The following is a 12,193-nucleotide window of genomic DNA, read 5'->3' as shown; positions in this document are numbered from 1 at the left end:
ACAAACATAGAAAACCCAAAGCCAATCCACCAGAACTCTGAGCCCCAAACACCACACTGCCGTTTTTTCTTAAAAATCTCACACCTAATTTTTTTCTGTTGCTGAGCCTTTAAAAGATTTTGTCTTGTATGGAAAGAGCCACATTCCAAACAAATTCAACTTCATGCCATCTGTGGAAATAGAATATGGTCTGCCTGCTGTCAGCAACAAATATTCTGAGGTCATATCCTCAGCTGTTGGGCAGCCGCACAGCTCCAGTGAAGTCTAGGATTTGGCTGAGTATCACAACCTCTGCCTTCCCAATATTTTGTCTATTTTTCCTTTACTTTCAAGCCCTTTTCCTCTTAAAAAGCTGGTATTTAGTACAGTTAAACATACCATAGCCTTTATTCCTTCTGGGAAGAGAAACCGGTTATACAGGTCATCCACGGTATCATTTTGGCCAACATCACATTCTCGCTGTAGAAGTATTGGTCCAGTGTCCAAACCATCATCAGCCCAAAAAATAGTAAATCCTGCTTTCTTATCTCCTTGAATTAAAGTCCTAGGCATAAAAATTACAGTAAATACAGAAAAAATTAAAGTAGTTCGGAATATCAACTCGCATGTTACATTCATGTTTACATTCATTTTCTTCAGGAAGATAGAAAAGAAAATCCTAACAATCTTTGCTATATTTTCACTGCTCACTTCACAGCCAGGAACCCACAGTTTTGCCACTGTTGATGTATGGTTCCCACAAAGTGACATAGGAAATGCTGCAAGTGAACCCAGGCTGTCTCACATAGTTCACTGTGATAACTACTTTTAAAGTATTATTAATGGTAAGACACAGAGCAAAAGCTATGCAACAGTTATAACAGAATTTGAAAGATGGAAGCATCAAACAGAATATTATCTTAATAATTCATGATTGTTTACTGTAATTCGCTAAGCCTCATGGCTCATCTGTAGGTCAACAAGGAAAGTACATTTGTCACACAGCTGAAAAGGAGTTAAACTCAGAGTTGAAAATGATAAATATGCAACTGTTCAAGGAAAAGTTATTAACGGAATTAAGGCTTTCCAGCCAGATTCTGAGCTGCTGTGCATGAACATAGCAATGCTTACATTAGACCTGTGCTGATTTACCTCAGCTCAGAGTCTGCTTCTGCATCCATAGGGAGCTTCAGCCACCTAAAATTTTACAGCTGTCCTTTGGCACGTGTCTCAGAATAATGGAAAATCAGACTGAAGTGTGTTTAAGGGAGCAGCCAGAAATGGTGAGAAAAATATTTCCTGCATGTTTTCAGCCATTTGTATGCATGCAAACTTCAATGCTATTTTAAGTAATACATATCTCATGTAAGTATTCCCTCAGCAGCCCATGTTGTAACAGGATTGTCTGAGATCTGGCTTATACACAGAAAAATTCATTATTAATTATAAGCAGTGAAAGCTGCATTACTAAAATGAGTGAAGTACACAAAAGTACATATGGGATGAACAAGGGACAAACTCCAAAGACAACTGGGGAAGTTGGCAGGTATAACAGAAGTGAAAGCTTATAGAAGTTTGGCTAGCCTTATCAGATCTTTCACATATTTAGCTGCTTTTCTTCTTGTTTTTGTTACGTAAAAATTCCAAAAGAGTACTCTAGTGAGAAATGGATGTCCTCAGCATGGAAAAGAAGGTTTTATAAGGAAATGTCTCTGATGCTGAATAGGTGACAAGGTAAGAACTATTGTGTGTCCCCTCATCTGTCCACCAACTCCCTCCACAAAGGGCTGCTGATAACAGAGTGGCAGCAGCTGGAAGAGACTGTAAAGGAAGTGAGTGAGGAACCCTCTGCACCCCAGAGCCCTTGTTTGTACCTAGTTATGTTTAGCCATGTCTAATTCTCAAAGGTTTTCTTGGTTATACTGTGGGGATAAAGGGTCTGATCAGCACCAGGGCTGTAGCCACAATATGTGAAAGTAGTGATTAGAGCAAGGGGTGAGAGGGTGAAACACAAGAACAGTCAGTCAAGGCCAAATCCTAGTTTAGTTTAAAGGTCTTGGGACACTGGCCTTTACTTGAGAAGGGCAGGAGAAGATAGATTCCTTTTGCAGAAGGAATATGCAAAATAGAGCAAGACACAGTGATACAACACTGTAATACATTCCATTTCTGCAAATCTTTGCACTTGCTGAAAGAACTTCCTGTATGAGAGTTTGTGTCTACACCTTCCTGTGAAATACATCTTGATGAACTTCTCCTCTATAAAAGCATCCTTTTAGAGCTCTCTAGATAGGAGGTTGCACAATTTAATAAAAAACTGCATGGAGTAAAAGGACCTCATTTATTTGGAAAAATTCTACTACTTGATGTCTGCTGGCTGTTCTCTGACTTTTGATTAGAATAAGCCATCATTTCTTTTTCATCTTTCCATGTCTTCCATGGCTCAGCTAGTGTATGTCCTTCCCGATGACCTCTTTTCCAGTCTGAAGACTCCATCATTTGCCTCCAGTCATGTGAAAACTGTCCTATACCCTTGACCATCTTTCTTAGCCTTTTCTGAACTTAGCTAGTTCATGTTCCAACTGAGATGCAGACAGTATTTAAGACCACAGAATCACAGAATATTTTGAGTTGGAAGGGACCCAGAAGGACCATTGAGTCCACCTCTTGAATGAATGGATCCTTACATGGTGAGTAACAATAATCCTTTTCTGAGTAATAACAATTAACTTTAACACTGCTTATATATAGTCATGGGGGTTTCTCCCTTGTGCACATTGTGTAATGTTTCTTAACTTTGAATTTGACCTCTCATTTTCTTAGTCTCACATTATTACATTTACTCATTTGCATAGAAAGTGTATTCCTTATTACAGATTTAAATCAGAGTCATTGATCTAAAGTTTCCTGGCTTTCTCTTTCAGCCTTTTTAAAACTGGTATTGCTTTTGCTATTTCCCAGTCACCCGCATCAACATAACCTTAAGAAAATGAAATGTTGCCGGTCATCGCAAATCTGCAACTTCCAATTTGCTGAAGTCCTGTGGTCCTGACAAAGAGTTTCTTATTCCTTCATCAGTTCACGAAAATGTCATCTGCTCACAGTTCAGCTCAAAAGAATTGTTTTGATTTATTCCACACAAAGAAGGACTGTAGGATAGTAACATCTTAAGCTCCTCCATCCTGAATACCAATACAGATTTCCTATATTTAACAAAATACCTTTGTTAAATCCCACATCTCTACCACTTACATACCTCCCACCTTTAACATATTTGGAGGAATTGTTGGTATTACATTTTGTGTCCTTAAAAAGCTGGTTCTTTATTAATTTTCTGGACTATCTCAATCTTATTTTCTGCTGAGTTTATGCTATGTTACTTTACACACTTGGACACAACTGACAGTTTTTGAAGTCTTTACCTCTCTAATAGTCTCCTCAACACCTCTGTTTAAGTATTTCAGTTTAGTACTTTTTCCGGGGAGGATTAAAATTAAACAAAACTAAGTATGCTGTTGCTTTGAATCCACAACACTGTGGATTCAGATAATCATCATGATGCCTGTAAGATTCTTTTAAAATTGTTTCTCCATATTTAGATAATTTCTTACTGAATTTAGAAACTATGATAATATCATTTCTGTTTTCACAAGAGTGTGAGATTTGAGTCTATTGAGGCCATTTTTGCAGTGTAGTTCTTTTAGGGTGATGATTTGAGCCTATCTTGTGAGATAAAGTTTTTTTCTTGTGGGCTCTCTCTTCTCCTTTCCACTCTGTGACATCTTAGGGTCTGTATCAGACATTCCTGTGATAGTTATCGAGTGTTTGTGGGGATGAGTCACTAGAGCAGTGTTCTGCTTATGGAAACTCGAGACTGTCGATTCATGCATGTGAGTAAAATATATGAATGTACAGCTCACACCACTGATCCTCCCAGAATAACAGCTGAGCTCACATTGGAAATAATAATGAATGCCAGGTATGAAGTGCAGTTCATGTACCAAATAGACAGCTGCTCTAGAGAAGATCCTTCAGAGCGCTTGCAAGTCAAGAGAACTGCAGCATTTACAAGAGTTAACAGGTGCAGACCAGCACCCTAACATGACAAACACATGGTTTTGATGCACAGAACTCACCAGTTGATTGCAGAAGCTCCTCGGTGGCGTGGTAGGATGGACGGATGGTAAATAATAGAGCCATGTTTTGGGCAGTCAATAACATCCATGGGGATAAACTGTGTACAGAATGGAAGGACATTTAACTCTGCTCCAACTGATTTGTAGGCTGCAACTACTTCCTGGATAGGCTTGCCTTTAGCTCTCCATTTGGGGAACTTAAAAACAGGAGTACCGTCCTTCTCTGCTGCCAGTGCTGAGAGACAAGAACAGTATTATTTTTTTTTTTTCATTTTGTGTTAAAAATTCAAGTCAGAGACATATGACATGACAACTGAAGTGAATCATCAATTGTGTGACCACAGAGTGCTCTTCTGTATGCTGTTTAAAAACCTTTGTGCTTGGATATATTTTATTAATTCTGTCTTTGATTATCGTTCCTACATCTTACATAAATCTCAACTTTCTGTTCACTCTTATGACTTGGCTAGTAAGTACCAATGAAACAGAAAAGACAGATACTCAAACTTTACTTTCTCTTTTTTGTCTGTGAAATTGGATCTTGAGCTTGATCTGAAACATCTTTAGCCTGTTGATAAAATCTTAAGTAAATTCTTATTTAAATATTATTCCATGCAAGTTAGTGTGTACTGAAGTTACTTTAAGAAAACAAAGACTGTAGCTGTCTGAGGGCACAGAAAGCTTCAGGAAACACTTGAAACTTAAGCTTTTGAGTCATCTGAAAGTAAAAAGAAGTGAAGTTATTTAGCAATTTCATTTCATTTTTTTCCCCCAATCAGGAAAGATTGGACTAAATTAATCCTGTGGGTTTAGTTAAAAATAAATACATGATTGCAAGATTGGAAGATTTACTTAGTTGCATTTGTTAGTGTAACAACTGTACAAGAATAATTTATATAATGTAAACAAGTTATGCTATATTGTACATAAACTTTTTATATAATGTAATCCAACCAGACTTGGATAGTCAATTTTTCGTTTTCTAAGCTAATAGTTGCCTTCTCTAATTCTTCCAAAGTGTGATTAAATCTTTTAATGAGGTAGAGTTGAGAATTACATGCTAGTCTGTGAACACCACAGCACCAGTAAGCAAAACTTACGTTTGATTCTTCCCTCATGAGAGTTCTGTAAAAACATGTCAGGACAATACAAAAAAAAAAAAAAAAAAAAACCAACAAAAAAACCAAAACCCTAATCAAAAACCAAACCAAAACAAAAACCACCAAAAAAGCCCTCCACCAAACCAAGAGAGAATTGAAACAGCTCATGGAATGCAGTTTTGATTTCAGATTCTCCATAAAGGTACATTCCATTCTGGCACTTTTATTTGCTAATCATATTAACTCGCTGTCTCTGAACTTGTGTCACTGAAACAAAAATCAAAGAAAAGTGACAATTCAGATGGTTCTAAATTAGCTTCTTTGCCATGCTGAGTTCTATGTAAAATGAGTACAAAACTGAATAAGCAAAACTTCTTTCTTTAGTAAGCCTAGAAAATCCTTATGCACCTCAACAATGGAAAAAGGGAGAGCAAAGCCTCCTCCAACCTTTTGAATATGTTTTCCATAGTCCAGATGGAAGAGAAATGGCCTCTGCAGGTACACTGCCACATACAAGCTTGTCAAAAAGGGCAGAAAGCCCGGGATAAACAATCTTGGCTCACTGCCTTGAGTGTCCCAGCCAGCACAAAGAAGCAGGTGACAGACATTTGCACTTGAATATAGGCTCAGCAGCTATTTGCTGTAAGATACAGCTCTAGTTCAGAATGATTATTTCTAGGGTGTACATTCAAATAAGATATCCAAATTAATTTTGGTTTTCCAATACCTTAATATACAGCCCTGCATATTTAGAAACTACTTTAAAAGTTGCTTTTCTAAAGTACTGACAATGGACAAGGTTAAACTGGTTCTGGGACTGGTGTTTGTTAAAGGATAGGTCTTGTACTGGATTTAGTGGATCAAAGGCAATATATGCAAGTCATTCCCATATAGCTATAACCTTCTAATGAAAAGGAAAATTATGTACACCTGTAATTTTTACATTTGGATTCAGGTTACACTTACCCAAAGGATCAGCTTGTCCATTCTTGTCAGGCACGGTGAATACACCCACAACCTTATGTCCCTCTTTTCTCAGCTTGTTATAAACTTCTTGTCCAAAAATACTTTGACCTATAAGGGCTAGCTTTAGCTTATGTTGATAAGCCTGGTAAAAAGAATTATAACAAAACATGTTGTAGAATGCAAAGAAAATATGTTGTTGCTTACATTTCTGTCTTGCTCTTTCTTTGTCAATTTTCAGTTTGATTTAAAGTGGAATAGTTTTTCTAACCTAATCACCTTTGAAGGAACAATAATCAAATGTTTGAGATTAATGACAGGTAACATAGAGAGAGAGCTACTTCACATGAAAGTATCATCTGATACTGTCACTGGTGTTTATATGGCTTTTTTAGAATTTTCATTAGACAGACCAGCCACTGCTTCTTATGAGAGGCTCCATGATCTTACCTATAGCCAGAAATGAAAACACATTTTTTGAAACATACATAAAACACTTTTTGTAGGCATAATTTATGTGGCTGGAACATGCCCTCTGAATCCCTGTAATTAAACAGAGGTATATTATTTGTGGTTAACATGTATAGGCTAAAGAAGACAAACTTGCACTGTTCCTGCCAAGTTAAAGGTGATGATCATCCATTTGATACGCCTACAAGCAAAAAAAGGTGCTAAAGGTGAGGTTCCCTTGCTGGACTTCTACTGCCTGCTGCATTTGGATCCCAGTACACTGGACTGGGATTTAAGCTTCTTCACACAGAGCAAGAAACTACCTCCACTTTTTTTTTTTAAATTTATGATAGTTAAATTTATTATAATTTATAAAATTTATGATAGAATCACAACACTACAATTATATCAGAATTTCAGATATTGCTATGTTTTTCAAGTGATGGCTTCCTGAAAAAACTACTTTTTCCTTCTGAGTCCTTTTAGATTCATGTGGCAGTTGTTCTCCTCTCCCACCCTACCTCCAGTCCCTCATCTCCAACACCTCATTTATCCCAGAACTGGTACTGCTGTAGCTGCAAGAACTGCATTAGGTTACTGAAATGAGCAGGCACCGACATGAAAAATGCGGCTTTTTTATAAATGGATCTCTCCACTGGTCTAATTTATAGCATGGCCATGAATCCTAACATAGGGCCAGCAGGGGAGCAGGAATGAGCATGGAAACATGGCAGAAGGGTGGAACTGCCTCTCTATGCACTGCATTTTTAGTCAGCTTTTGGAAAATAAAAACTGGAAACCTTTGAAAAAGAAATGGACTATGACACCTGGTTAAAAAGGAAAGGTCCGCACAGAATAAACAGAAAACTAACCTTCCTCAAAGCTGAATCTGACACAAACTGTTCCTAGACTCAAACCATAAAGATCCCTCCTCTTAGGAGGCCTGATAGAAAGGTAGGAAATAAATCCACACACTTCCCGCCTTTGTTCTTAACTTCATTTTTCACTACTGGACTTTGCCTTCTTTTTTTCCTTATGACCCATTAGAGGAATCAAAGTGCTCTATGAATGTCTTAACCACTGACATTTGTTTTCCTTTTAAGTTGGCACCTGTATGTTTATCTCCTCCCTCCTCTTCCTTAGGGTGCTGGGACATGAGTATACTTTGACTGAGTGGGTTATTGATTGGATAACAAATGGTCTGCACTGCCCATCAGATCATATGACAAAGAGAAATGTCCTGAAAAACAGGTTACTTAAAACCACAATTCACTGAAATTCATTTCACAGCTGACATATCATGGATGTATTTTACTGGTTTCAGGTTACATTTTTGTTGTGCAGCTGGCTTTAGAAAAGGGAGTTCTAAATTGGTAGGTTCTATTACAGGAATATTGAAGTGAGGGGTTTTTTTAATATAAAACAATAGGAAATAATTATTTGTACTGGAAACAATATTTTCCCCGAGAATGAAACTGCATAGTAAAGTGCCACTGCAGCAGAAACAAGCAGTAAGATGCAAAGATGGACATAACTCAGGCCCTTGCAAAATCAGACTGTTATAACTGGCTGGCAAAAAATGTCTGTGACACTGCTGATAATAATATTACTAACCAACATTGCATTGCTGGCAGCTATAGCTCAAATATTCCACTATTTCGTTCTTAACAAAGACAAGACCTTGCTCTGAATTACAACTTATCCTTGCAATCCTTATCCAGCAAGGCCAAACTGATGCAGGTGGTGCTCATTATCAATGTTTTATGACGGATGTCGTTACAGCAGAAATGTTGCTGCACTAAAAAAAACACTTATTAGATTTTCCCAAGTATTTTAACTATAGCCAGGCAAATTGGAGAAAGATTAACCTGCTGGATCACTGACCATGTTTAACACGGTATGAAATCCTCTGATTTCTGTACTGTGCTAACTAGTGCCCAACTAGTATATTGAATAAATGTTAAAAATAGTCCAGATGAGAATTGCTTATTCTACTTCTGCCCTTTTGTTAACATTTCTTAGTAAGAACAGGACTGGAAGAGATCTTCTTAGCTAATGAATCTTCTCCTCTGCCATCACAAAAAATCATGTCATATAATTGCCTCTGTAAATCTACCCAAACACCTTTTCAAAGCGCTGTTAAAGTATTCACTTCTGTACTCTGCTGCTTTTCTGATACTTGGACAATCTTGTAATTTTAAGTCCAAATTTATCACCACTTTAAGAGTTACTTTTTCACAAAGAGTTTATTCATGAAGTGTTAATAACATATGCACCCTCTATTCCTACACTTTCAGTTCATGTTGCTTTGTGAATAAATCTGATTCTCATATTACATGGAATGGCATAGCAGTTCCGATACCAAATCATGAGCTGCTGTAAATCAACATACTTTCAGTGAAGCCACACATTTAATTTGTGCTAGTTGTGGAACTGAATCAACAAATGGTGAGAAGCAAAGAGAGAATGTAGTCCCCAGATGAATAACAAATAAAAAACCCCACCATATCCAAACTGAAACTGGCAAGACTGAGAAGATTGCAGTGTGGAAAATTCTGTAGAGCACAAAAACATTACTCTGGCAGTAAATCAGCTTTGCTGCCTCACACTTCCAGAAGATAGCTCAAATTGACTGGTTTCAATGGCAAGATGGTTCTGGTAACTGTGACCAGTGATTCTTGAGTTCTCTCTCCACTGAACGGTACCCACAAGTCAGCCATGAACAGGATTTCTACTGAGTTAAAAAAAAAAGTTATCTGTGTGGATAACTGTGTGCGAAAAAAAATATCTGTGTGGAGGGGCTTGCATGCTCAGACCACAAGTTCAGTCCTTTGTTTTTTGTTTTATTTGAAAAATTACAGTGGAACAAGTGCATGAGCTGTTATAGCCATTCATATCTTCTCTTGGAAACTCTCCTTAAGCATTTTTACCTAAAATGGGTCAGACCTGTGGAAGTGGGAAAATTCTGTAGAAGAATTTAATGTGGACATAGCACTCAATTAAAATGGAAATTTCTATAAGATGACACAGAGAAGAAAAAGAGTTTAGTGTTTTCTGTTTTACAGAAATGGCGCATTTTGGCTAGAGTGCCACTGCTGGCATTCATCATGAAACTTTAGAAATTCTGTTAAAGAACACCAAAACAATCTCGGTTTTGAATAATGTGCTAGACAGATACTCCATCATTATCACTAACATACACAGAGATTAAACTTTCTATTGTTTTTGACAGTGATGTTAAGAGATATACTAGACTCCTTTTGCAGCTGGCTGGTTGACCATGAACGTGTAATGTGCATGAACCATGCCTGTGAAGGTTAATGGTCATGTAGCATCAGAGTGGATGTTTTGCTGCACTTTTGTAAGATTACCCAATTCCTATTTATAGTAAACAATGCAGTTCAGGTGAATTGGGGAGATCTGGCCCTTCTTTTATGACTAATCATGGAGTAATATAGTTATTATGACAGAGCTGCCAAATACAAGATTTTAGGAAATCAGTTTTCACTCTACTGTAATTCTGTTGTTTTCACTGTCTGAACCTATAATTTCTTCTTTAACTTTATATTTTTTTATAGGATAACACAGATTAACAGTGATTATGTTTCCTTGACTCAAGTACTCATGATTTGAATGAAGACAGTAAGATAAAGGAGGTAGAAGCATAAAATCCAATAAGTGTTTGTACAAGCAGTCTTATCTTAAATGCTCAACATGTCTCAAAGTTCACATGTGTTTGACCACCTCAATACAAAAGCGCAGATTTAGGTTTATCTTCTGTAATCAAAAATTCTGTCCATATGATCTCTTGATACCATACTGGAATATATTTTAAAATAGCTCATTAAAAGTTATACAGTATTTTAATGTTTGACTCCATTCTGGTTCTCTTTTTCTTCCAAAACACTTAAACAGAAATAAAACTAACAAATAGAATTAAGTATTGCCTAGATGACAGCCTGACAAATACTGGTAACTCTCTTGTCAAGTTCTACTTTCTAGAAATGGGAGATAAATCCAACACCTACATTTTCTTCTCTAAGAAGAGTCTAAACTTAAAAAATCTCTTCAGAGGAGAATTTTTTTTAAATAAAAATAATTTTCTATTACTGCCTCTTTTGTATGTGCATCTAAACTTCAATTGGTTATCGCTTCTAAATAAATTTCCTGAAAATGAAGATTTAGTAACTGCTACTCTGGGTACAAACCTTTTAATCAAAAAGATTAAAATATTTTACTTAGTTTGCATAAGAATTTAGTAAAGCTAAAAAAATTGAACGTTACATCTTTTTAAAATTATTACAGAGAGATGCTTCTTTTGAAAAGCAGTACTGCAACTTTATTTCTACTGAGATCCCCATACATGTGCTGAATTCCAGTGCCTGCAAATCGAAGCCTATAGTAGAGCCCCGCCCCCATCTACATACACATCCAGGGCAATGTGTTCCCATCGTTCATTCATTCTTTTTTTTTTGGCACTGCTGGTTGCATTTCCAAAAGGCTTGTGTTAAATCTCCTTATTCTAATGCCTTCCATGCAGATACCTTTGGAGGATTGCTGTCCTCAAAGAAAACTGAGCAGCCAAACACAAAACAGTGAACAATCTCTAGGGAAGAAAAAAATCCCCCGAGCCTCATTCAACTAGGCAGGCATACACATCTGGACAATTTGGACTGGACATGGCTTTCAGGGAGAGGTTCCTTGCAGGAGTCCTGCAGTTTATATATGTAACCAGACACAAAGAAAATGGCTTGAAACAAATGCTCAGAGCTGTAAAAGACTAAACCATGGGGTGCAGAGGAATTTAGGCCATCAACTTCAACCCTGAGCAGCCCACCATGCCAGAGCAATGAACCGGCTATGAGAAGGTCACAAACGAAACAGGCCAGAGCCGCGGGCTTCACTGTGGCGCTGGGAACGAGCATGGTCCCTTCTAATTGAGAAGACAGCCTTCAGCTTCTCGCAGGGCAAATCCAGCCTAAGGGAGGCAGAGAACGGCTGCATCATATTGTTCGTGACACAGGATTACGGGGCACTATCACAGCATCGCTGGTGCCTGTTCCCCGCAGCTTCCAGGCACATCCTTGCAAGATGCAGCGCCCAGATGATGGCTGCGATCAGGCTCGCCGAAAAGGGCAGGATGCAGCCTTTGCACCCACACCGCGCCCTTTCCCGACCCTGCTGTGCCACAACGCGCTTTGCTAAATCCTCGGCAGAGACAATAGGCATCACATCCTGGAAAATACTCGCTCCCGCCATCCCCCTCCTTGCGGTTGTCCCCCGACCGGTTCATTCGCGGGCTCGGCACGGCACGGCACAGCACGGGAGGACCCAGGTCCGCGGCCGCCCGCCCCGCGCTACTCACCGCAGCCGTGGTGCAGATGGTCCGCAGCACCCGGGGTGATGTCCGCAGCATCTTGCGGCCCCCCGGCCAACACCGAGCCGGATCCGCGGCCGCGGCGGAGCGCCTCGTCTGATGCAACCCGCGCCGATCCGCTGGCGCCGGGCCAACGCCTGCATCCGCGGCGGCGCAATCCCGCCCGGGCCCGCGGCCACCGGAGGGAG

The 12,193-nt window shown here is 38.7% G+C and overlaps 1 protein-coding gene across 2 annotated transcripts in view; it reads right to left on the bottom strand.

Annotated features, from left to right (window-relative positions):
• ALDH1L2 (aldehyde dehydrogenase 1 family member L2) overlaps positions 1–12,193 on the bottom strand; it is a 29,980-nt gene extending 17,787 nt beyond the window's left edge. The window contains exons 1-4 of one of the 2 annotated variants that reach the window (XM_036400571.2): positions 11,994–12,193; positions 6,182–6,323; positions 4,116–4,350; positions 379–544 (exon numbers count right to left, since the gene is read on the bottom strand). In XM_036400571.2, coding sequence (XP_036256464.1) covers positions 379–544; positions 4,116–4,350; positions 6,182–6,323; positions 11,994–12,044 — 594 coding nt within the window. In that variant the 5' untranslated portion in view covers positions 12,045–12,193. Of the gene's footprint in view, positions 1–378; positions 545–4,115; positions 4,351–6,181; positions 6,324–11,993 lie in introns of those variants that run through there. The other variant, XM_036400572.2, reaches the window with a different exon arrangement.

This window comes from Molothrus ater, chromosome 5 (assembly GCF_012460135.2).
Source record: "Molothrus ater isolate BHLD 08-10-18 breed brown headed cowbird chromosome 5, BPBGC_Mater_1.1, whole genome shotgun sequence".
Classification (NCBI taxonomy): domain Eukaryota; kingdom Metazoa; phylum Chordata; class Aves; order Passeriformes; family Icteridae; genus Molothrus; species Molothrus ater.
Note: the sequence above shows the minus strand (reverse complement) of the source record. Positions and strands in the feature narration are given on the sequence as shown.